The 27,595-nt window shown below is 40.2% G+C and overlaps 2 protein-coding genes across 2 annotated transcripts in view; one reads left to right on the plus strand and one right to left on the minus strand.

Moving 5' to 3' along the window:
* Window positions 1–20,174, plus strand: part of LOC144600042 (EF-hand calcium-binding domain-containing protein 14-like) — a 54,275-nt gene extending 34,101 nt beyond the window's left edge. The window contains exons 5-11 of the mRNA XM_078411398.1: window positions 2,801–2,914; window positions 6,297–6,470; window positions 9,898–9,987; window positions 11,918–12,113; window positions 14,082–14,168; window positions 18,018–18,194; window positions 19,216–20,174. Coding sequence (XP_078267524.1) covers window positions 2,801–2,914; window positions 6,297–6,470; window positions 9,898–9,987; window positions 11,918–12,113; window positions 14,082–14,168; window positions 18,018–18,194; window positions 19,216–19,220 — 843 coding nt within the window. The 3' untranslated portion in view covers window positions 19,221–20,174. The remainder of the gene's footprint in view (window positions 1–2,800; window positions 2,915–6,296; window positions 6,471–9,897; window positions 9,988–11,917; window positions 12,114–14,081; window positions 14,169–18,017; window positions 18,195–19,215) is intronic.
* Window positions 20,175–24,228: 4,054 nt separating this feature from the next.
* The window catches only part of LOC144595257 (2-hydroxyacylsphingosine 1-beta-galactosyltransferase-like), a 67,043-nt gene continuing 63,676 nt past the window's right edge, over window positions 24,229–27,595 (minus strand). The window contains exon 6 of the mRNA XM_078402540.1: window positions 24,229–26,620. Coding sequence (XP_078258666.1) covers window positions 26,266–26,620 — 355 coding nt within the window. The 3' untranslated portion in view covers window positions 24,229–26,265. The remainder of the gene's footprint in view (window positions 26,621–27,595) is intronic.

The raw sequence follows: 27,595 nt of genomic DNA on the forward strand, positions 1-27,595 counted from the left end.
CCAACTTGCACAAGGAACAGTTGTTCAGTTTTGTTGAATCTTCACTCAGGCTTTACCACTCTGGGGATGGCTTCACAGTTACCTATGAATTAATTATATCATTCAATAGGAGTTAAAGAAACACTACACCATCAACGAATTCTGCAGGAATCATAGTAGCATATTGTGACTGATTACATTGTATGATAAACCATCTTCAGCGGCTCCATTAATTACCTCCCTTATATCATAAGGTCAGAAGTGAGGATTTTCACTGACAATTACACAATGCTCCACTCCAGTTGCAGCATCGCTGTGAATGAGATCTCAACAGTATTCAGGCACATGCTGATATGTGACACATAACATTCCTGTCACAAAAGTGCCAGACAATGACCATCTCCAATCCGAGAGAGAGAGTCTACTCACCCGCTCTTGCCATTGAAGATCATTACTATCATGAGGTGCTTTGCCATCAATAGCCTGGGGATCATCATTGATCAGAAATTCAAGGGGACAATCACATAGTTTGTCTACAAAAGCAGGTTTTGCTTGCAAGTTGAGCATTTTGCAGCTAGTGACTCAGCCGGCACAGTGGCGCAGCGGTGGAGTTGCTCTCTTATGGCACCAGAGACCCAGATTAAATCCTGACTATGGGTGCTTGTCTGTACGGTGTATTATGTTCTCCCCGTGACCTGCGTGGGTTTTCTCCAGGATGCCTGGTTTCCTCTCACACTCTAGGAATGTACAGGTTTGTAAATTAATTTGGTTAATTGTAAATTGTCCCTAGTGTGTGTGGGATAGTGCTAGTGTGCGGGGATCGCTGGTCGGCATGGACTCGGTGGGCCGAAGGGCCTGTTTCTGCGCTGTATCTCTAAACTAATCTAAACTAAATTCCAAACACCTCAAAGCTATATGGCAGAGATCATGAATATGATGGAATGATCTTCCCACAGCCAGATGAGCGCAACCCAACAAACCAATAAGGTTGGGCACTCCAAGGCAAGCAGCTCACCTGATTTGTACCTCATCAATCACCCCAAACGTTCTTTCCTCCCACCACCATCAGTGCACTGTGTATACCTTCTTTAAAATTAACTGAGGTTATTCACCTCAACTTTTCCAACAGCACATTCTCAAGACCTAGAACTGTACCAGTAAGAGCTGCAGCCACATGGGAAACCCACTATGTGTATGTTTCCCTCCAGGTCACCCAGAATCATGACTTGGAAATATAGCGCCAGTTTGTAAACCCTTTTTGTTTTGTATCACGCAAACCTCTACCCAACAGAGCTGTTGCAGTACTTTCAACAGCAGGACTGCATCAAAGCAGGAAGCTTGATCACTACCACTTTGTCAAAGTCAATTAAGGGTGGACTTGTCCAGAGATGGAAAACTAAATAAAAGTTTGAAAAATCTAGAGGCAGAGATATCTCTTGTACAAGAGCAAATGAATTGTCAAAACAAAATTAAGTACATCTTTCATGTATGAAAGTTTAATCGGGCCTCATCTTTAATAAGCTATTGAATCATAGAAATTATATGCTGTAGATAGATGTCCACGCCCTGATGGCTGTACCAGTTTAAGTGGATGACCTAGATAAGTGAATGCCATAGGATTTGTTACACTCTTCCAATTAGGCAAATGGCTTCCTGTTTCACATCTCATGTGGCACTGATCTCAGGCAAGAAGAGGCACAAATTTCTCCAGGATTCCCCGGACTAAAAACATTTTCTACACGAATATTGAAACTTGCTTCTGAAATATGATTTCATTGAAGTATGTGGGACTGAATTTCAGAAGCAAAGTGCAGTGTGTATGTTAATTGAAGAGCAAGTAAGAAGCTGCTGATATAGAAATCTTCAGAATGTGGGTGCTGAGGTGGTTTAGAGAGTTTTGGGAAGTTGATCAAGGGGACAGCCGAGGAAACATTGACAATGCTGATTAGTTGGGAATTTGATGATTTTTAGGGGAGAATCTGATCATGATGAAGCAAGCACATTAAATTTATGGGATTTGAGTGTGGGTGTGAGGTTGCTGGGAAGAGACATAAAGAATGTTTATCGAGTGGTCGCCGCACAGATTTCTGAGATGGCAGCTCTATTTTATAATAAGAAACTGATTTGACGATACATGAGAATTTGGTAGAATGAGAAGGTATCTTACGGAAACGTTCATAATTCTGATGAGGCTAGGCTGATCAGGTGTAGGGAGAATGCTTTTCCTGGCTGGCGAGTCTGGAACTAGGAGTCCCAGTATTAGAAATTAGAAGAGGATTATAAAGACTGAAATAAAGAGAAATGTCTTCACTCAGAAGGTGGGAACCTGCAAATTTTCTACCACCGAAAGCAGTGGAGACCAAGTCACAGAGTTTATTTAAGAAGACGGTAGTTAGATTTCTAAGCATAAATGGCATCAAGGGATACGGGAATAAAGTGGAATATGGTAATTTGATAAAGATTCAGCAGATCTGAAGGACATAATTCCATGCCCCAACAATATTTTACATGTTTCTACGTTTCTTCTGGCCCTAAGGCTATTTGTTGAGAGATGCCACAAGATGCATGTGGTTCAAAATTTTGCCCATCGGATCAAAGAATGAATTTCTAAATTGGATTTCCCTGCAGGACAGGTTGATTATTTCTGAAATTAATATTAGGTTAATTTCCTCTCTTGTTTTTCAACAATGTTATGTATATTAATGTGAAGTTCTGCATTGTTAATCATTTACTAAATGCATCTTGTCTTGCTTTCATTTCTCTTTGTCATTTATTTGTCATTATTGACATTGTCATTTTTTTTAACCGAATCCACCGTTAGAGAATTAACATCACACAAGAGAGCATTATTCGCTTCGAAGAAAATCTAAAATCACTGCAGGCTAGATGTGAAAAATTAAACAAATGGGTGGAAATTAAGCCAACAGGTAATCAGGTAAGGACATTATCCATCATCTTTGCACCCTTAATTTTATCACCATTAGCCATGGAATACATTTTAAGCACTGAAAACCCTGCATGAATAGACTTTGATGCAAAGATATGGGCTCGTGTTTCAGCATTACATTACACGCATTGTAATCATTACATGCAGTTCTGAGAAAAATGGTAATCCCTCCTTCATTAAAAAGTTTTCTTTTTTATTTAAATACTTTGACAGACTTTTTATAAATGTTTTGAGAAAGGGATTTCATAATGATTGCCAAATATGTTTGTATAATTGGATGATAAACGTGGCTGTGATGGCAGTATTTTGTGGATCAGTTACCACAGTACACTGTCGTTTAGTCTGCAGCCTGCATACAGAAGGAATTTACCTTCAACTCTGATGTGGAGATACATTTTCAGAGTAAAAAGTGATTGTTACTTAATATTTAATCAAATTGCCAAATAAAATATTAGCTCACAAATTAAAAGGTAATTACTTTATGATAAAGTAGACTATTGCTGTGGCATGGCCCTTCACATTACATAGTATACACTTGTAACTGGATTTCAAATAGCACAGAAAATTATTGGCACGTATTTTACTGTATTCAACCCTAATAATCCCCATTGTCTGGAACTTCACCACTCCAGATCCGGTTTTGTCATCTGACACCATCCTGGAGCAAACATAAAAGCTTGAACAATGTAATCAGGTGATGGTGGTGAGTCAGATTAAAAACCTCATCCATCTAGTTTGAGTTCAGAGATACAGCATGGAAACGGGTCCTTCGGCCCACTGAGTCTGCAATGACCAGCGATCTCTCGTACACTAGTTCTATCCTATACACTAGGGACTATTTACAGAGGCTAACTAACGTACAAACCTGCACATCTTTGAAATGTGGGAGGAAACCAGTGCACCAGGAGAAAACCTACGTGGTCATATGTAGAACGTACAAACTCTGTACATACCCACCCATAGTCAGACCCAGGTCCTTGGCACAGTAAGGCAGCAACTCTACTCTTGCACCACTGTGCTGCCCTACTCTAGTTTGGTTAGATGGGTGTTCAGAGATGAGAGTTGAGGACAGCTGCGCTAAGATTATTGGTTAGAACCAGGGATGCAATTACATATGTGGATAGAACTAGAGTCAGGGATGGTTTTTTTGCGAGCAAATGTGAACATGCTGAGCAGCACCTGCACATATGCCCATTAATGTATAACATTATTACTCATCAACCAAGCCTGGTCTCCTGTTATCATGTATCATCTGTGTGCAACAAATACCCCGCATTAAAAGAAACCATGTGCAGTCATCTTCCACTTCTCAGCATGAGGTTCAAGACCCTTTTGGACAGCCCCAACAGCACTAGGTTTCACTCATAGCTCAGAAATGCAGATGCTTTGACTTTCACATTACCACACTGAGGCATATTGGAAAGGACACAGCCAGTTTTAAGATCAAGGCAGCAGTCCACTACCTTCTGCAGCAGGTATGCCCTCAACTCTGGAAGCTTCACACGAGGCCAAGGAGGGCACAACTCTGACCAGAGGGCGACAAACTGATCATCCTGGGCAAATCCGTTGCCAGGGTGGGAAAGAGCACAAACATTTGGCAAGATGTGATCAGCAAGAAAAGAGTGGAGAAGGCTACGTTCAGTGAGGGCTTTCTCATGACAAAATACATGGAGCATGGCCACAAGATGGTGAACTCACTTCATTCCTCCTCCCCATTCCAGGAACTGACACTGGGTTACATCATTACCTGAATGAGGGACAACCATGATCCTTCCATAACGGGCACTGATAACTACTGGACTGACAACTACCTAATTTGCTCTATTAACCTGCTCCCAAAACATCAACATCAACAAAAGAGCTGCCACAAAGTAGATCAATGTTGAAGCTCTCATGGACTCCAGCTCTTCTCAGGCAGCATCTCCAAGACAAGCAATCAATGTCCAACCCACAGGAATATCAAAGTATCCACAGCTCATCATCTGATGTCCACCGTAATAGTACCCAGGGGGGGGGGGGAGACTAGGTTTCTCCACCAAGAATAATCAAGATTGGTTTGATGAGAACGACTAGGAGAATAAAAAGCTAATTCTGCGACTAAAACAGAAATTCCAGCTTTTCTCAAGGGAAGAGAAGCAGTAAAGCAAGCATTTGAAGGCAGAGGTTCAGCCCAAAACCTTGGATCTTAAGAACAGATGATGGATGGAGAGAGGCAGGAGCCTCAACAACTCACTGATGGCAATGACCTACGCAGGTTCTTCAGCGCCATATCTACAGTCCCAATACCAAGACCTCCCCACTGACCTGCCAGGAATGGGGGTGAATTCATTAAAGAAAGAGCAGCTTGCTCAAAGGAAATTTCAAAGATCTCAACCGTGACTCTGCACTTGGCTAAGCGCTCTTGACACTATCTCACTGTAACCTTTCCAGGCCAGCTTTGCTGCCACTCCTGACCAACAAAAGGTTAAGAAGGCCATTTCCTATATAATGACAAGGTCCCTGTAGTTCGATATTCCAGCTGAAGTCTAAACCTTTGCAGAGAAGAGTTTGTCACATATTCACAGCCTCATCACCTACATCTGACTTCAAGAAAGGAGGAAAGATGATAGCTACAGGAGTCTCTCTGATATTTTTAAAAGGGTTATTAATCATCTGGGTCGTCAACCACCACCTCCTAGTAGCTGAAGAGCTCTTTCCCCAAATCACAGTGTGGATTTTGTCCATTTTCAAAGTCCATGTAGATTTTGAAGATTCACAAATCTACACTGCAGAAAAATGCCAAGAGAAATACTGTTAATCTTTTACTTCAATTAAATCTTTGTTGACATTAGACAGGAGTCATATTTGGCTGGAGAAATGAGAAACTGTTGATGCTGGAATCTGGAGTAAAACACGAAATGTTGAAGGAACTCAGTGGCTCAAATGGCATCTGTGAAGGGAATAGACAGACTAGTTGACTACCATCTTCTACTTGCACCAAGAAGACATGTAAACCATGGGATTAACCAATGCATCTACAGCAAAGATCAGCTTCAAACTTGGGGTGGCACAGTGGCATAGAGGTGGATAAGCACCTCAACTTGCAATTTGTACTCTTCTCTAATTGTTCTCAGGATTCTGTCCCCTTTATCATTTTGTTTTCTAATTAGAGTAAACTGGGATGGATATTGATTGAGAAGTGCAGAATGAAAACACATTTGTTTTGGGTTTTATGAACATAAAATACCCTGTCAAACCTCACTAATGAATGTCATGGCTCATACTGAAGTGAAGATTGCCAATGTACATATGCCAAATGCACCTAGCCTCAATGTTTTGTTTGACAACAGGGCGAGCCGAACTGATATTGACACTTCTGTACTTTCCACAGGACCTGTCGAGGCTTTATAGATTTATGCACAAGCTGAATGGATCTACTGTCTCCAGTTTGCTCAGAATGAAGGATGAAATCCATGAGTTTCAAAACCTCACATTTCATCTCACTGACAAGTTCAGAACAATGGAAATAAGTCTACATTCTGTAACAGAGCTAACAAACTCACAGGTTTAGTATCAGATTTCTTTATTCAAAGTTGTGAAACCTTGTTTGTGTAATTTCACTGTAACACGATGTGTAGTTATGGTTGGTCCTTCTTGATCATTTGCTTCAGTTCTTATAGAAACCTCTGGGGGGGAAAAAAAGGTCCTGACTTGAAATGCTGTCTGTCCATTTCACCTCCACAGATGCTGTCTGACTCACTGAATTCTTCCACCAATTTGTTATTTGACTTACAGAAACTTCGCTGTCACTTGAGATTGATTGTTTTCCTGTTTCTTTGCTTATTTTGAGAATAATCACCGTGACTGAGGTTGAGTTTGTGCCCAATGTAGGAAGTCATTCTGAATCCCCAGAAGGTATGAGGATCTATCTGGTGAGAGGAGATGATTAAAACAATTCTAAAGCCTTTCAGCCTCGCTCCCACCTGCCTACATCTGGAATAAATGGGTCCGTGACAGATTTGGTTATTCTCCCCACATCCAGGTCTGTGGTGATCATTTCAATGTTACACCAAGGTCATGAGCCAGCAAATTCAGTGGTTTTAACCCTGGCTAGCCAAATTTCCCAAACTTCAATAAATTTAACAGGTAAAGAAAGGCAGGCCAGCTCTGTGGAAAACTTCAGTGCATTCACAAAAATGAATTGGGGGCCGGAGTAGACTACATGACCCTTCACAGCTGCTATACCATTTAATAAGGCTGATTGATCCATTGCAGCACTGCCTGTGGGCAGACTACATCTTCAATTCTGCCCTCATCAATCCTCTTGGTCACCTCTTAAATAAACGTAATCAAACTTGTGAGACATCATTCCCAGGAGCAAAGGCATGGTTGTCCCTGATCATTCCTTGCCTTTCCAAATGCAAATAAATCCTATTCCTCAGAATCCCTTCCAGTAACATACCTACCACTGATGTAAGGCTTTGCTTGCCTTTACTACCCTTCTTAATAAAGGCAAAATATTAGCTAACCTCCAGTCTTCCAATACCCTACCCATGGCTTATAATGGTACAAAAACCTCTGCCAGGGCCCCATCTTGTCTTCCTTCCCACAATGTACTGGTAGGTGAGAATATATCCACTTTTATGCATCTCAAGGGCGGCACAGTGGCGCGGCAGTAGAGCTGCTGCCTTACAGCGCCAGAAACCTGAGTTTGATCCTGACTATAGGTGCTGTCTGTACGGTGTTTATACATTCTCCCTGTGACCTGATGTGTTTTCTCCGGGTGCTCCGGTTTCCTCGCACGCTCCAAAGATGTACAGTTTGTAGGTTAATTGGCTTTGGTAAAATTGTAAATTGTTCCCAGTGTGTAGGATTAGTTGGTGTACGGGGTGATCGCTGGTCGACACTGACTAGTTGGGCTGAAGGGCGTGTTTCCGTGCTGTATCTCTAAAGTAAAATCCAAAGATCTCCGATACCTCTTCCTTCATAATGTTGATATGTTCAGGATATCAATGATCTCTTATCTGTCTGAAGAAGGGTCTCGACCCGAAACGTCACCCATTCCTTCTCTCCTGAGATGCTGCCTGACCCGCTGAGTTACTCCAGCATTTTGTGAATAAATACCTTCGATTTGTACCAGCTTCTGCAGTTATTTTCTTACACTTCTTATCTGAGCGCGATCATTAATTTGATAATATGCTGCCCTTAGATTCCTCCTACCAAAGTGCAGAATCTCTCGCTTTCCCCGAAGCTAACTTGCCCTGTCAGTTATTCGCTCACTCAATCAATCCATGTTGCAGAATCCAACTGTCCTCATCGCAGTGGGCCCTCCCACCTATTATTGGGTCAGAGCCAACCTTGGATACCACACAAACTCTTTCCCTTGCTCTTTAATTAATTGAGAATCAAGAACTGATCCTTGAGCATTCCACTAGTTATGTCCTTCCAGCTGAAAAATACATATTTATTCCACCTTTGTCTTCTGAGCAATAATCAATCTTCTGTCCATAACAACACATTTCCTCATGTGCTCTGATCGTGCCCATCAGCCTTTCATGTGGCACCTTGTCAAATGCTTTCTCAAATCCAGAGACACTTTACGCTCTATCAACTCTGCTTTAAGTTCCTTAAAAACTTGAGAAAATCTTTCAAACTGCTTTTATCTTTCATAAAACCATATTGACTTAGTTCGATTGCATTAAGCTTTTCTTTTGTACATGATTGTAGACTCCAGGATCTTGCCAGTGACTGAAATTAAGCTAATAAGTCAATAGTTACTTTCTTCTTGTCTTCCTTCCTTGTTGAACAATGGTGTCACATTTGGAGGCACAAGGGACTGCAGATGCTGGAAAATTACAGATGTAACATTTGGAGTTTTACATTCCATTGCTACCGACCTTAAACTTTGAGTTTTGAAAGACCTGAACCAATGGCTCCACTAAATTGGCAGACTTCCTAAAGCTATTTGTTCATTCTTTTACGACTGCTAAAATTCTACCTTACATGGTTTATTCTCAAACTAAGATGCTTCCTAATTTTCTTTATTAACTTTCAGGTACATTGAAGGATAATTTCCTGCTTTTTCTGCCTCTGTGCCATGATTAAAGATGAATAATTTAGGGTGAAATGGATTCCAATCGCGTTCTGACATTTTTAGTAACTGCGTCTGATATCAAACTGTCCAAGTACTCATTGGCTATTTTACTTGCAGGGCCGGGCGGGAACAGGGCACAAACCTGCTGATTCAGCATGTTAAGTAGGCTCAGGTACAAGTGTGGAAATAGTTGTTGGTGCTTGGATAGATTCCTTGACTGTGGCAGTAGGGAAGATGTGATGTAGTAAATCAGGAAGAAAAAATAATTAGAACTGTCATAACAACAGGATTGTTTCATATGTTGCATTTATGGTGTTGAGTGAAAGATAGAAGCTGGCTTTGACACATGTAAGGAAAGACGTTGTACTTAAAGTAACCACTTGCCCTGTCTGTTGAGGACATAGCCCAACATCTAGTCCATGTCAGAGCCAAATTATCAGGACCATTTTCATTGTGCAGCAAAAATAATTAAGCTGCTAGCATTAATCCTTAATATTGAAGAAGGGGGGATTTGATACCTGCATTGTATTCATAATGTATTGCAACTTTACTTTATTTCCAGTAATGGAACAAATAATATATTTTTAATCCTTAATTGTTAATATACTTGGATGTCTGGCAGACCAGTCATTATCTTGACCTAGCTCTATTTACTAGTTACATTATGTTTTTTCCCCTGTTATATTCCTCTATACAGTGGATATTTTCCACGGAAGCCATTACTCCTTCATCGATTTAGGTGTGTTGCAGGAAACTTCCAATTTGTCACATGATTGTATTTTGAACATATACGGATAAACTTGTGCACATATGAAAAATAATATTATTAACACCCAAGTCGTGCAGTGTCTCAGCCATATTCAGTAAATTCTAAGGTTTAGTCTTTTTTTTTTTTTAGACCACTGAGTTGGATCAATTTGAAGAATCACTGGTAAGACTGATCAACATCTCAGCAAAATTGAAATCTCACCAAGGTCGGCTGGAACGGGTTAGTATTGTTATCTAGCTTTCTTTCTTTCTGACACAGATGTAAAGTGTTCAATCTGCAAAGCTTTAAAAAAAAAATAGAGATTAAAATATTGCATATTTTTCTGTAACTGTATTCGTCTTGTTCAGATGAATAAAATCAATGTAGGTTAACTTTAAGTGGAAAGAATGTCCTTTAATGTAATTTTAGAAATTAATATGGTTAAAACAAGGATTTGATGAGCCTGTATAAGAAGGAACTGCAGATGCTGGTTTAAACCGAAGATAGACACAAAAAATCAGAGTAACTCAGCGGGACAGGCAGCATCTCCAGAGAGAAGGAATGGGTGACCTTTCGGGTCTGAAGAAGGGTCTCGACCCGAAACATCACCCATTCCTTCTCTCCAGAGGTGCTGCCTGTCCCGCTGAGTTACTCCAGCTTTTTGTGTCTATCTTTGATTTGATGAGCCTGTTTGTATGCCTACAGTTTTCAAAGGAGGGAAAAATGGTGTTCGTTCAAAACCTCCCTGTCAAAGGTTATGGGGAGAAGGCAGGAGAATGGGGTGGAGGGGTAAAAATGAATCAGCCATGATTGAATGACGGAGCTGATTCGATGGGCTGAATGGCCTAATTCTGCTCCTATGTTTTAGAATCTTATGATCTGTCTACTAATCATATACTTCACATACATTTCTCAAGATATGTGAGGCCACTCAGTTCATCCACTTACGTTGACTCTGAGCAATGCCTTGAATCCCCTTTGCCTACTTAGTTCCCTGTAATTTATTCTCTCACATCATCAACTGCCTTTGATTCTCCTCCCACCCACTTGCAGCAGTCAATTGGCCGATCAATTTAACATGTCTTTAGGATGTGGGAGGAAATCGTGTCACCTGGGGGTATACCTGGGGGATTGTATACAGTTACAGGGAGAAAACTGTCACAATGAGTATATTGTTAGACTACCAGACAACACTGAAGTGAGGATTAAATCTGGGTCATTGGAGGAGCAAGCTAGCTGTGCGGCAGAAGCACTGCATGCTGCACCAATTGCCAGCCAATTGCTGCTCCAATCTCTAGTCTCAAGACATCTCAAAGTGTTTTAGAGCCAATTAAATCCACTATGTTGTAATTTAGAAACAAATAAATTCAAAGTAATGGATTCGGCAAAGCTAAACAAAACCAGATTTCTTAAAATTGCTTGCTTTCTGTAAATCTAACCACAAATCTTGCATTCCACAGATGACGGCATCCAAACTGCAACTCTTAAGGATTTGTTATTCTGCATTGACATATTTTCTCATTGTAATTAATTTAATATATGTATTATATACATATCGACTCATGTGCAAATAGGTGGTACAAATTTCTGTGCCGGTGCATTGACTTGCTGTCAAGACTATAATTATTAATGTTAGGAGTCACCTTCTTTATAATTGAAATGTTTTGACAATTTTAAGTAGCATCACTGCTTCCCTCTATCATTAGAGGGAAAGGGATAACTGAGTACTTTCAATGTATAAAATCAGACTTGACCTCGATGGTGCTTTAGTTTTTCAAATGGAGCTACTGAAGAAGAAGAAGACCTCACCCAGGCCATCAGAAAATATGTTCCTCTGGGATTAGTGATGATCATAATTCAATTTATCTCCAAATTGTTTCCTGCTGGATTATAGCCCATGAAGGCGAGCAGTATAACTGGTGAGGACTACCTCAGGAATATGAGAACATAAGATATAGGAGCAGGATTGGGAGGCACAATGCCTGAGCCTGCTCCACTATTCAACTATAACATGCTCCATGTCCTGAGCACTGATGTTACAGTATTGTCATGCACCTTAGACTGAAAATATTTGAATTATTTTTGTGTCACCCGATTGCAGTTGGAATTTAAGTCCATTATTATTGGATTACCGTGTTCAAATCCTTACCACTTTTTTAATCACACATAGAATTTGAACAGCAATTACCGACAGATCTCTCAGCTGAGGGATCTGATCTATCAAACTGAAGATGCTTTGAATCAGACGGATCAGCCAGCATCAATCATGGCCCATTTGCAAGCGGAAAATATCACAGAATCGCCTCAGCAACTGAACACCAACAAAATCCCATGGTTAATAAGTCAAGAGGAAGATGTAAAACCAGGTAACTCCTTGGATGTGTTTTATACATAATCTCTGAACTGAACTATAATGGATGAGGAATGTAAGAGCTGGAGTTGACCAAATGTTCCCTGGAAGTTTCTCTGACAATCAATAAGGCCATGATAGGTTTGATCTTGTCATTGGTTCCACACTTGCTGCTTGTTACTGGCAATGGCATGTTGGCCTTCATAACGAGAGGATTTGAGTATAGGAGTAAAGAGGTTCTTCTGCAGTTGTATGAGACCACATCTGGAGTATTGTGTACACCCTTGGTGAGACCACATCTGGAGTATTGTGTACACAGTTTTGGTCTCCTAATTTGAGGAAGGACATGCTTGTAATTGAGGCAGTGCAGCGTAGGTTCACGAGATTGATCCCTGGGAAGGCGGGACTGTCATATGAGGAAGGTTTGAAAAGACTAGGCTTGTATTTACTGGAGTTTAGAAGGATGAGAGGGGATCTTATAGAGACATATAAAATTATAAAAGGACTGGACAAGCTAGATGCAGGAGAAATGTTCCCAATGTTGGGGGAGTCCAGAACCAGGGGCCACAGTCTTAGAATAAAGGGGATGCCATTTAAAACTGAGGTGAGAAGGAACTTTTTCACCCAGAGAGTTATGAATTTGTGGAATTCTCTGCCACAGAGGGCAGTGGAGGCCAAATTACTAGATAAATTTAACAGAGAGTTAGATCGAGCTCTGGGGGCTAGTGAAATCAAGGGATATGGGGAGAAGTTGGGCACAGGTTACTGATTGTGGATGATCAGCCATGATCACAATGAATGGCAGTGCTGGCTCGAAGGGTCAAATGGCCTCTTCCTGCACCTATTTTCTATGGTTTTATGTTACACGTAACATTGGCTCCCCATAGATAAATCTCAACCTGGAATTTATTCAGTGAATCAGCCTGAACAGTTCCCTTAATTCAAAAATCGCGAACATCTAAGAAAATAAATCCCTTCTGGTCTCACCTTAAATGAGTAACTCTAATTCTGAAATGATACTTCCCTGTTCTAGATTCACCCACGGCAAGAAATATCCCTGTCACACCCCCAGATTCTTCAATAAGATCACCTCTCATTCTTCTAAATTCTTGTGAGTCCAGGCGTAACTTGCTCAACCTTTCCATACATGACAGTCCCTCCTTCCCGAATCAATCTCACGAATGTTTTCTGTCCTCCCTCCAGAGCAAATATTCCTTAAATAAGGATATTCAGTACTCAAAATGCCATCTCTAAAATGCACTGCATAATTGTAGGATGACTTCCCTTCTTCAGTCCCCCTTTAGTTGACCATTATTCTCTTTGACTTCTTAATTTCACGTTGTGTCTATGCACTATCTGGGTTTCATATAGGAGGACACTTGGATCACTCTGTATTCAGACTCATTCTTTACTTAAACAGTGTTCTGCTTTTCCATATTCCTACCATCGTGGATACTCCCATTTTCCCACATTACACTCCAGTCTACCAAATTTTTACCTATTCATTTTGAGTATCTGTTTACCGTTGAATAACTTCTGCGCATTCCTCATTTGGTATTATTAGCAAATATAGCTTTCATGCACTCAGTCCCTTCATCTTCATTATTAACATTATTTTTTCACAATTGAGGCCTTGCACTGATCCCTGTGCTACCCCAGTTTGTAACTTGCCAACGTGAAAATTATTCACTTAGCCCACTTCACAAGGTTGCAAAATATACCAGTTACCTGCTCTGTGAGAACTTCAGACTCAGATTATTATAATTGTATTTCAGATAACAATAAGTAACATGAAAGTCTTATATTTTTGGTTTATAATATTTACAAACTATCCAGGTCAGTAATGCTTTATGCAGTATTGGGAAAACTTGGTACAGTGCTAACATAATGGTACACGTTCCTTAGTTTTACTTTTAACTGTCTGGACTTCCAAACTTGCGTTTTGTATTTTGAAGACACGATCGAACTATTAATTTATTTGCAGATAACCATACGTCAACCACAGAGGAAACCATCCTTGCAACTACTGCAAGAAATGTAATTTTGATTCCTTCAATAACAAATCTGAAAGGTGAGAAATACATTAACATTTATTTCTGTGACAACATAGCAGCACATAAAAGTGTCTTGAAGAAATCTTACAGAAACCAGTGCATTTTCCATAAGCAGTGTCTGAAACTGCAGTAAAATATGTGCAAATATAAATAGTTCCTTGATTGGAGTTTAACACTCGGGCAAATCTGCTGAGATTCTTCCAGATCTACTAACAGATCTGCCCTTAATTTGGACATTTCCTGAGTGTAGTTTGTAGAGTAGACTAATGCCCAGTAGGAACTGCTGTACTGCAACTGGGACAAGTTGCAGATATTCAAGCTTTTAGGCAAGGAGATACACAATCTGAGCTGTGCTAGCTTAACTTAGTGCTGGAAAAGGTTAGATGCTCAGAGAGAGGTAAGTAAATATTTCTATTGAGACTTTTAGACTTTAGAGATACAGTGTGGAAACACCCTCCTGTCCATTGAGTCCGTGCCGACCAGTGATCACCCCGTACACTAGCACTGCCCTACACACTAGGGACAATTTACAATTTACAGAAACCAATTAACCTGCAAACATGTACATCTTTCAAGTGTGGGAGGAAACCAGAGCACCCGGAGAAAACCCACAGGGAGAACGCACAAACTCCATGCAGACAGTATCCATAGTCAGGATCAAACCTAGGTCTCTGCCGCAGTAAGGCAGCAGGTCTACTGCGTGCCACTCAATTAATTCAATTAAGTTATTTTAGATACTTTAAATTGATTTTAGTTTTTCTTGGGTGTGCTATCTAGAAATTGGAGAACATACTTTTATTTTAGGACATACTAGATATTTTTACCAATCATCATGCTGAGACTGCATTTGTAAAAGAAGCAAATTATTAGGTGTCACAGTGGGGACTCGAGTTCACATTCCTTTGCTAATCTGTTGCAGGGTTTGCTCATTTGTTTAAATAACAAACATAGGATGCAGGTTACATCTGAAAGACCTGATGGCTGTTCTATGCTTTAAGCCATTCAAAGAGTGCGAGATCTGATTAAACTTTCCAGGGACGACAAATATTTTTTGAGGTTAGTTTATTGTCATGTGTACCCAGGTTCAGTGAAAAGCTTTTTTCGTTGTATGCTATATCCAGTCAGCAAAAAGACTATACATGATTACAATCAAGCAATCCACAGTGTACTGATACAGGATATTGGGAATAATGTTCAGTGCAAGATAAAGTCCAATTAAAGAGAGTCCGAGAATCTCCAGTGAGGTAAATGATAGCTCAGGGCAGCTCTCTTGTTGGTGGTAGGATGGTTGTATAGCCTGAACACAGCTGGGAAGTAACTGTCCCTGAATCAGGAGGCAACCTACAAACCTACCCTTTCTGTGATATGTCTCAAAGAACAGCAATATATGTGCAATTATAAATCATTTTTCAAGAGACTTAAAGAAGTCCCAGTACCTAGTGATGAAAAGATAATGTCTTGTATCCAATCGTGAGAAATGACCCATTCTCATAATTAGAGTGTGTTACATAAAGTATACCCATAGTTCAAAAAATGCTCTGACAATGACTAACATCTCAGGTGATTTACCAACATTCTCTCTAATGGACACCAATTTCAAATAATAGAATGGTTGATCTTCTCGATTTAGTACAATATCCCAATGATTTTATTAATAATATATTCCTTTATTCGTCCCACACCGGGGAAATTATACATTCTTCCATTGAAGAGCAGAAGCCTGGTCACATATATCTTAGAAATTGCACATTCCCTGCAGAGATTGCATGCTCCTCCTGTGGGTTCCCTCCAAGTGCTCTGGTTTCCCTCCACATCCTAAAGTGGTGCAGGTTTGTGGGTTAATTGGCGTCTGTAAATTGCCCCTGGCGTGCAAGGATTGGATGTGAAAGTTGGATAACATAAAACTAATGTGAAAGGGTGATTAATAATCGGCATAGCCTTGCTGGGCTGAAGGGCTTGTTTCCATGCTGTATCCCTAAATTATGTAGCATTTCCCTCTTAACCTCATATTTCTGCATATGGTCAGCTTATGATTTAACCACTGAATATACAGATATGCATTTCAGATTTTATAATATTTTAATTTTATTCTTGTTTTATTCTTTACTTACTGAATAGTGAATGGCGTGGATAGAATGGATGTGGAGAACATGTTTCCACTAGTGGGAGAGTCTACGATCAGAGGCCATAGCTTCAGAATAAAAGGACGTTCCTTTAGGAAGGAGATGAGGAGGAGTTTCTTAAATGAAAAATCTTTGGAATTCTTTGCCACAGAAGGCTATGGTGGCCATATGGATATTTTTAAGGCATAGATTGATAGATTTGTAATTAGTACGGGTGTCAGGGGTCGGGGAAAAGGCAGGAGAATGGTGTTAGGACGGAGAGAGATCAGCCATGATTGAATGGCGGAGCAGACTGATGGGCCGAATGGCCTAATTCTGCTCCTATCACTCATGAACTTTATCCATTACCCGTTATCCATTAATAATTTCCCAAAATATTTTCGATACGTTGAATAATCCCTGTTTCAGGCGTTGGCCCTATCCCCAAACTCTATCTCCGTTACATTGGTGACTGCATCGAAGCTAACTCCTGCACCCATGCAGAACTCATGGACTCATCAACTTCACCACCAATTTTCATCCTGCACTCAAATTTACTTGGACCACCTCTAACACCTCCCTCCCCCTTTCTTGATCTCACAGTCTCCATCACAGGAAATATGTTTTGACTGACGTCTATTACAAACCCACTGACTCCCACAACTATCTCGACTACACTTCTTCCCACCCTGCTTCCTGCAAAGACTCTATCCGCTACTCCCAATTCTTCCATCTATGCCGCATCTGCGCCCAAGATGAGGTGTTCCATACTAGGACATCCGAGATGTCCTCATTCGTTAGGGAATGGGGGTTCCCCTCTCCCATCATAATTGAGGCCCTCACTCATGTCTGCTCGGTGCTCCGCCCTTGTTCCCCCTCCCGCTAGTCACAAGTGTCCTTACCTTCCACCCATCAGCCATCGCATACAACACATAATCCTCCGAAATTTCCGCCACCTCCAACGGAATCCCACCACTAGCACATTTTCCCATCTCCACCTCTTTCCACCTTCCACATAGTCCGTTCCCTCTGCAACTCCCTGGCTAACTCATCCCTTCCCACCCAAATTACCTTCCCCTGCAACCGCAGAAGGTACAACACCTGTTGCTATACCTCCTCCTTCAACTCTGTCCAGTGTCCCTGACAGTCCTTTCAGGTTAGGCAGAGGTTCACTTGCACCTCCTCCAACCTCATCTACTGCATCCGTTGTTCAAGATGTGGACTCTTATGCATCGGCGAGACCAAACACAGACTGGGCGATCGTTTCGCGGAACACCTTCGCTCAGCCCACCTGAACCTACCTGATCTCCCGGTTGCTGGACACTTTAATTCTCCTTCCCATTCCTACACAGCCCTTTCTGTCCTCGGTCTCCTCAATTGTCAGTGAGGCTAAACGCAAATTGGAGGAACAGCATCTCATATTTTGCTTGGGCAGCTGTGAATATTGATTTCTCTCACTTCAAGTAGCCAGCATTCCCTCTCTATCCCCACCCTTCACACTAGCGTCTTGTGTTCACCCTACAGCTTTCAAAGGCCTGTTTCCTTTATCATTGCTACTTTTTTTGCATCTTTCATTCATTGTTCTTGATCTCTCCACATCACCGTCTATATCTCTCGTTTCCCTTATCCTTAACCAGTCTGAAGAAGAGGGTCGACCCGAAATGTCACCCATTCCTTCTCTCCAGAGATGCTGCCTGTCCTGCTGAGTTACTCCAGGTTTTCATGTCTATCTTTGATCAATCAATATTCATTGCTTTCTTCCAGCACTCCGCTCCTTCTTCTATGAAGCAGACTGGCGTGGGCGTGGTTACCTGACATATGAGGACCTCATGAGTAACCTTGGAACATGGGCACCACCTGGACAAGAAATTAAAAAGTTTGATGTAAACAACGATGACAGATACACCTATATGGAAATGGTCAATGCTTTAGGATTACAAGGTAACAATTGTAAAATGGTTAAGCTTTCCCGTAATTTACGACAGCTCATTTGATTGTGTTAATGTAATCAGACAGATTTGTGGAAAATGAAGTGTTATATTTTATATCATATCTTCTTTGTATTTATGAATTAATTTGTACTATTTAATATTTTTCCTTTTAATTGGATGATTAAATGTGCTGTGCCCATATGAGTCAGACTTACTATTCTTTACAGCAACAGCTTGTGTAGTTTATCAGAACTACACTACAAATGAACCAGGACCTGCTCCGAACATCACTGCTCTGACCATCTTCAATGATATTTTCACACAGTTGGGCGGAAAACTTAATGATCTAATGGCTTAGAGCATAAAACAATATAGTGCATGAACAGGCCCTTTGGCTCACGATGTCTACGCCAACATGATGTAAATTTAAACTGCACATCTGCCTATGTGTGCATGTGTCTATATGCCATCATTCCCGACAAAAAAATGCTCAATTGGCAAGTTAATGCCCTACTGGCAAGGATTCCAACACAAAATATCGCCTGTTCATCTTTTCCAGAGAACATGTTGCACCTTAGTGGGTGCCTGTAATGTGCTGCCAGGGTTGTTGGTGGAGGCAGATATGATGGTAGCATATTAGGCACATGAACATGCAAGGAAAGGAGGGATATGGATCATGAGATTAATTTAACTTGAAATCATGACCTGGGCAGACATTGTGTGCTGAAGGTCTTGTTCCTGCACTTTTCTATGTTTTATGTAAGTGAATGCAGCCAAGCAAAATACCCCAAGTTTTAGAATTGGGCCAGGAGGCCAGGGCTGAGAATGGAAGAAAAATGGCAGAGCTATATTTTTGTTTGAATAGTTTTAGTTGCCTTTGTTTTATTCAATGTCTGAGTAAACCACTGAACCATCATTAATCAAAAAGATGAAAACAGCATACAAAGGTTGCTATTAAGTGCATATTATTTTGTAATCAAACAAGACTATAGAGGAATGAATTTATGTATCATTTTATTAATTTTTTACAGAGTAAAGCGAAGAAATCCTCCAGCTTCAGGACAGACATCTACAATGCCCTTACTTTCTGCTGCTTAGAGCCAGACTAACAACCACAATGTTTTGCATTAATTTGAGGAAATTCAACTGTGATGAAGCTTTTCCTTTAAACTAAAAATGTTGAATGCTGTCACAAAACATGAAATTATCTAGTTTGTTATGAAAAATTCATTTGCCCAGCCTTTGTTTTGCAGGTTGAAAGTAGAGCAGCCTCATGTCACAAACAATACCATACATTTAGTGGTTCATATTTTAGTTCACAATGCATGTTTAATAAAGGCAATTTCAAACATCTCTGAAGTGTATAATGTAAAAATTAACAGTTCTAACAAGTAATGACAATAAAAGTAGTTGTTACCTCAAATAAAATGGAACATTTTAAAAAAGTGATATGGTGTATGTGACACTGATGAAACGCTTATGGGTTGCACTTCCATAATTAATAATCAACAAACTCATAAATACATCTTTTAAAAACCCACACACACCTGCAATGGAGAGTGAGTTTCCCTGGGAGTCCAGAACCATTATACTCTCCACTGATAGACAATAGACGCAGGAGTAGGCCATTCAGCCCTTCGAGCCAGCACCGCTGATCACTCTCAATCAGTACCCCGTTCCTGCCTTCTCCCCATACCCCCTCACTCCGCTATCCTTAAGAGCTCTATCCAGCTCTCTCTTGAAAGCATCCAACGAACTGGCCTCCACTGCCTTCTGAGGCAGAGAATTCCACACCTTCACCACTCTCTGACTGAAAAAGTTCTTCCTCATCTCCGTTCTAAATGGCCTACCCCTTATTCTAAAACTGTGGCCCCTTGTTCTGGACTCCCCCAACATTGGGAACATGTTTCCTGCCTCTAATGTGTCCAATCCCCTAATTATCTTATATGTTTCAATAAGATCCCCCCTCATCCTTCTAAATTCCAGTGTATACAAGCCCAATCGCTCCAGCCTTTCAACATACGAGTCCCGCCATTCCGGGAATTAACCTAGTAAACCTACGCTGCACGCCCTCCATAGCAAGAATATCCTTCCTCAAATTTGGAGACCAAAACTGCACACAGTACTCCAGGTGCGGTCTCACCAGGGCCCGGTACAACTGTAGAAGGACCTCTTTGCTCCTATACTCAACTCCTCTTGTTATGAAGGCCAACATTCCATTGGCTTTCTTCACTGCCTGCTGTACCTGCATGCTTCCTTTCATTGACTGATGCACTAGGACACCCAGATCTCGTTGAACTCCCCCTCCTCCTAATTTGACATCATTCAGATAATCTGCCTTTCTATTCTTACTTCCAAAGTGAATAACCTCACACTTATCTACATTAAACTGCATCTGCCATGTATCCGCCCACTCACACAACCTGTCCAAGTCACCCTGCAGCCTTATTGCATCTTCCTCACAATTCACACTACCCCCCAGCTTAGTATCATCTGCAAATTTGATAATGGTACTTTTAATCCCTTCGTCTAAGTCTGATCCCCACCATCTATCAAAATTTCTACTGTTTTTGCATTAAAGCTTCACTGATTCACTTTCTCTGTGTTCTATTAAATAGTGCCAATATCCATTTGGGTGCATTTTGAGGCAACATCAGATTGAACTTGATTCATTCATGTGTTTGGATAAAAATCGTGCAGCAGGTGACAGTGACACAGCTGCTGCCTCAGTGTCGGAGACCTTGTTTCAATCCTCACCTTGGGTGCTCTCTGTGTGGCGTCCTCACTGGGACAGAGTGGGCTTCCTCCAGCTATTTCGGTTTCCTCCCACATCCTAAAATCATGCGGTCTGTATTGACCTCTGTAAAGGTTCCCCCCAATGTGTATGGAGTGGATGAAAAAATAGGATGTCAGAGAACTCGTGTGAATGAGTGATCGATGGTTGGCCTGAACTCGAAGGACATGTTTCCATGCTGTGTCTCTAAACTAAATAAAACTAAACTAATATAGAAAATGATGTACAACTTTACTTCTTTTTTTTCTGTGATATTGTAGTTCTTGCAGTAAACTGAGACAATTTTGGAGTGTGATCCCGAAAAACAAAAATAACGAACTACATAAAATGTGCTATTTCACCTAATATTAATTGCAAAAGTAACACAAAAGCAGAAATCTTCATGTACCATTTATTTTACAAATGAGGTATGATAATTTCAACCAAATGAATTGCCAGATTTTAATATTGTGAAGATAGGTAAACTTGCAATCTAATAACCATTTCCAAAAATTCTGTGTATTTACGATTTCAACTTAAATACAACTAAAATACTTGGCTTGTAACTTGGTAATTAGAGAGTACAAATTTGATTAACAGGTCATAATATCCAAAGAAAAATGGGTAGAGACACTATTATTGAATAACTAGGTGCTTTACTATTTTACGTAGTGCTCAGGAACTGCTAGCTGTATCTCCAGTTAATATGCAAGGAAGGTTTCCGATTTCCCTTCACACAAACTCTTCAATATTGTTCAAAGTTCGATCATCTCTCAGTTTATCAAGTTAATAATCTATTAATTGAATACTTCAAAAAGAACACCAACTGTACCAATATACATGAAGAAAATTCCTAATTTTTTTAATTTACATTATCATTCAGAAGTCAGATTACTGTCGTGATAAGGATTAAAACAGGTTAAAATTAACTTGATTTTCACGTCATAATCTACCTCTACATTACAAATAATTAGAAAGGGAACAAATTGAAGTGGAATTTTTAATAGTTTCCTCTGTGGAAGTTCACTGAATTCAAGTGAACCTTGTGCAATCATCAGTAAACCTTATCCTGACACTGCTGACCTTAGGATGTTTAGAATGCAGGATAGCCAGTGATGAAATGATAGAAGATATTTAGATCTCGGACACTGTCCCGTGGAATTTCTGCAGCAAAAGAAGATGAACCACCAAGAGAAACACCATCTTCCTTTGCGTTGATCATGACTCCATTAGCTGATGACACAGTGGCGCCGCTGGTAGAGCTATTGCTTCATAGCGCCAGAGACCTGGGTTCAATCCTGACTGAGGGTATTGTCTGTGTGGAGTTTGCACATTTTACCTGTGACCACATGCATTTCCTCTGGGCGCTCCAGTTTCCTCCTGATTCCAAAGATGTGCTGGTTCGTAGGTTAATTGGCCTCTGTAAATTGCCTCTCATGTGTAGGGAATGAATGAAGAGGTGCGATAACAGAACTAGTATGAACAATGATTGATTGTTGGCCTGGGCTGAATGGACTGTTTTCATGCCGTATCTTTAAAAAATGTTTTTTACTGCTTTTGAACATAGAACAGTACCACACAGGAACAGGTCCTATGGCCCATGAGAAAATGTCAAGTTAAACTACTCTCCTCTTCCTGCACATAATCCATATCCTCCCATTCCCTGTATATCTATGTGCCTGTCAACTTGGTCTATGGAATTCAGGATGCACCCACTCTAACCTTTTTTTTTTGTTGCAAACTTCACAATACCATGGAGGAATATTGAGCCAAGGGCACCACAGTGGCATAGCAGTAGAGTTGCTGCTATACAACACCAGAGACCTGGGTTTGATCCTGACTGTCTGTGTGAAGTTTGTAATCGTTCTCCCTGTAATCGTGCAAATTTTCTCCTGGTGCTCTGGTTTCCTCCCACACTCCAAAGACATGCAGGTTTGTAGGTTAATTGGCTTCTGGAAAGTGTCTCTAGTGTGTAGGGTAAAATTAGTGTATGTGTGATCAATGGTCAGCCGGGACACACTGGGCCGAAGGGTCCATTTTCTCACACTCAACAAAACGAATTAAATTTTGCTGCAGAGAGCACACTGTCAGACAGGCATTGCCATGCCCCTCATCCAAGGCTGGTGATTTTCTTGATCAGTTTTAAAATTAAATTGGTGCTTTTACAAAATATCAAGCATAGCTACATGCTCACATTGAGTGGGACCTGGACAGAGATGTTATCATTGATCCAAGGATAACCCATCAGTAATCAAATAATTCTGCAAGCATGGAGGTTGTGTGTTCGCTCACACAACACAGAAACAGGCCCTCTAGCCCCTCATCCATGCTGACCAACATACCTCATTTCATTTGCCCACATTTAATCCATACTCCTTTGAACATTTCCAATCCATGTGTCTTTTAAATGTTTATGGTATCTGCCTCAACCACCTCCTCTGGCAGCTCGTTCCATATACCATTAACCAGAGTGAAAAGGTGGTCCCTCAGGTTCACATTAAATCTCGTCCTTCTCACCTCAACATACAGTATGTCCTCTTATTTTTGATTCCCCTACCCTGGATAAAAGAATGTGCATTCATCCTATCCCCTCATGATCTTATACCTCTCTAAGATTGCCCCTCAGCCTCCAGTGTTCCAAGGATTAAAATTATAGCTTACTTAACCACGCTCTACTGCTCAGCCCCTCAAGTCCCGGCAACATCCTCGTAAATCTTCTTTGCACTCTTTTCAGCTTAATGACATTTTTCCTATAGCAGGGTGACCAAATCTGAACACAATACTTCAAGTGTGGCCTCACCAATGTATTGTACAACTGTAAAATGTGTGTTTCTTTTAAGTACCTCAAAGATGTAATTAGAGCTGCTGCCTCACAACACCAGCGACCTGGGTTCAATCCTGACCTCGGCTGCTGTCTGTGTGGAGTTTGTATGTTCTCCCAGTGACTCCATTTTCCCCCATATCCTAAAGACAAGTGGATTTGAAAGTTAATCAGCCTCTCTAAATTGCCCCTAATGTGCAGGGAGTGGATGAGAAAATGGAATAACATAGAACTAGTGCAAACAGGTGATCGATGGTCAGCATGGGCTTGGTAGGCTGAAGGGCCTGTTTCCTTGCTATACCTCTAAAGTAAATAAAAACAAATATCTATTCAAAGAGAAGATCAAGTAAGAATCAAGCAAAGACTGAATATTATAGCAATATATATCAGCAAATGATCTCAACTCGTGTACAATGTGATAACCTCAAGCCAAACACCTATTCAACGTTTTGCATTTAACTTTATTGCAATAACAGATGACAGTGCTCATACTTAAAACTGTAGCTGATATTACAGGCATTTACATTTTTATATTATACATATAAAAAGAAAAGGTTCCAGGCCATGTGCAATCAGTGCTCATTGCTTGTTTTTTTCCCAGCTTTAGCCCAGCTATGCTACAGCCTGAAGACATTGCATCTGTTATTCTATGTCAACACATCTGCATACAGAAATGCTAAAACCACCCCACCACTCATCGCCTCAAAGCAGAGAACCTGCTTTCTCTATGGCCACTTCATGACAGTACTGTACAGGGCTGTGAACAGAAATGAAAGTAGTGCAAATACATTTACAACAACTTTCCTTTGTTAGATTATTTAAAGCTATTAGCTGTTCATTTCCCATCAATTTCCTTACAGTCAGCGACCATTTGCGGCTCCAAGTAGGATAGAAAAATAGTCTATATTTGGGTCAGAATCAAGGGGACAACAGTAACATTGGATACAAGGCACTCTTAGTTCCTTTGTCAAACACATGAACTTCAATTAGAATAAATAAAAAAATACACTCACAGCAGGGCTAGTTCATTTGTCAGTAAACACGTCACACAGTGGACAAACTATGACAAACAGGAAAACAGCACAGGGCTGAAGTATAGTAGTTACAAAACAGTGAATTGTGTGCCCCAGATACGTTCAAAAGAACAGCAAAAAGCTGCCAACATGAAACTGTTGAAAAGTAACAAGCACCAACAAATATTCACCGATGTCCTGATGGGAAAATATAAAGACCATGTAAAAATACTTTGGCAAGTGATGGGCAGTTAAAAGTGTCTATTTCACATTTATTGGCCTTGGGCATCAAGGCAGGTACAGAATAAAAGGTAGGTATTTAAAATGATATCGAGCAATAATAAACCAATTTTGCCTATCCACGACATTCTTGATGGAGTCTAGACCCTGTGATTCTTTTTGTACCTATGTGGCAAATTAATTCCTAGTACACATTAATTCAATTTGTAAGATCAATTTAAAAGGCATTTCGTAATTTTGAATTGAGTTCATAAATGATGCCGGAGAAAAAGGTGCTGCACCCAAAATCCAGTGTAAAGTGATGCGGAAACATTGATACTCATCACGGGATGCTGTATTTTTAAATGGGATTTATGAAGCATTCCCCAAGCAAGTCACATTAAAGGATGGTGCAATTATAAATCTACTGTTTAGTTTGTGTTGTAAATAACGGCGCATCATTTTCCATATATGTGAATTATAAAAGATAAACCATGTATTCTTGTTATTTAACTTATCAACTACACAATTAGAAATTTTGTTTGAAAACCTGAAACAAAACCTTGAATTAGGTCACTTATGTAACACTTGATAATTCTTGAACTCGTACCATCTTTGATTCTGCGAAGGCTGTGTATGGGAGGGATATCTGAATTTGTGCCCATTAAAATCATAGTGATGATAAAAAAGCAAAGCAATTCTTTACAGGCAGGAGATCCAACCACAAGATTTCCATCGGAAAAGGGGCATTCATCAGAGCAAAGGAAACATCTTTAATTAGGTAAAATAACTGAGTATACCAACATCACAAATGCATTTGCATACTATTCAGCACATTCCTGGGTAACATAATCTTCAGAGAACTTTGAAACAGAAAAAAAAGAACCAATTTTACTAAGTATCAAAGCCTTCATCTTTTTTTAATTTAAAAAAAAATGGGGCACACAAGTCACTAATAAATCACAAAACAGTTTATAAAAATTCATAATAAAAGGCTTCAAGAATTAAGGCCCTTATGTTTCAGTGCCAAAAGTAATTTGTGCAGAAATACCAAGATTCAAATGTACAGCATTGCATTTTAAGTTGTGCTCATCGGTCCTTTAGTCAGCGCTTGGAATTTTAGGCAAAATGAAGTTAAATAGTGGAGCACATTAACACAGTTATTTTCTTAAATGCTGTCAGTAATGTGTTACACAGCTGGAATTATACCAACAGTACAGTTAACTGTTAAATCTTTCCCAATATTATGGAATATTCATTTCATTTTCTTTTCATGTTTGATGTGACCATTCTTCCGATGTTTACCATTTGATATTCCATTGTTGCAGTATCCATTAGCATTACTATGCAATAATTTAGATGAAAACCTATTGGCGATCAGACTTACTATCAAAAATCCTATCTTGTATGCAACAACAATAATTATTGTAACGAGCAGTAATGCATCCAACAAGTAGTACTGGTAGAACCGGACATTATAAACAGCAGCGCGAAGATGCTGTGCTCCACTGTAACGGAGTACGTAGTTAATCCAATAAACGGTTCGGCTTACAGGGTGTTCTGGTTGGTCCTTATGAATCTGAGATAACTCTTCTGCACGTTGCTTGTAGCTAAAAAAGACAGCAATGCATTCATCAATAAACTATAATAATTTACAACACAGAGCATGGAAAAATATCCTTCAACAAAAATTGTCCTTGCAGACTAAGATGCCCCATCTAAGCTGCATTCGGTCCACATCCTTCTCAGCCTGCCCAAGTGTCTTTTGCATGCTGTTATGGTAGCTGCCTCAACTACCTCCTCTGGCAGCTTGTACCATATATGAACCACCACCGAGAGAAAACAAATTAAAATTATGAAGCTAGATCTTTTATTTAAAACATACAGAATAGACCCTCTACCTGAATTATTGCTATTAAGGCAATTATGTCTTGCACTTAGTATTTGGTAAAACATCCAAACACAAGAGTTTCTAATTGTTTGTCATGCTCTTGCACTGCAATGCAACCCTACATCTACATACTAAAACTCTCGTTTGTTTGTTTGTTCCTAAACTACAGCCAAAACGGTACACGGTAGCGTGCCAATTTTAGGCCCACCTTACCGTCGTCCCATTGGTGCTAATGGAAGAAGTTTCATTGAAAATGCTGGAGTAACTCAGCGGATCAGGCAGCATCTCAGAAGAGAATGGGTGACGTTTCGGGTCGAGACCCTTCTTCAGACTGATACTAGCAGTTTCTTTGAAAGATTAGTATGAAGTTAGGAACCTCCAATACAGTTTTTTACTTGGATACTTTATTTCAGCTCACCACCAAATAGCCAAAAAACAAAAGGGATGTAGAACTCTGCAAACAACTCAACCATTAAAAGGATAATTGAATTTCAGAGCTCAACTTTATGTTCTTATTGATATGATGCAAATACCTTTGTTGGTTTGACTGAGAATAATTTATTGTGTAATTACTGGCAGCATTTGGCTGCGCAACGAGACAATTCTACTACTTTTAAACAAAAAAACAAACTGAAGAAATGCAATGGGTCAGGCAGTATCTGTGGAGGGAAATGGACAAACGTCTACTTCAGAC

This window comes from Rhinoraja longicauda, chromosome 1 (genome assembly GCF_053455715.1).
Source record: "Rhinoraja longicauda isolate Sanriku21f chromosome 1, sRhiLon1.1, whole genome shotgun sequence".
Lineage (NCBI taxonomy): Eukaryota > Metazoa > Chordata > Chondrichthyes > Rajiformes > Arhynchobatidae > Rhinoraja > Rhinoraja longicauda.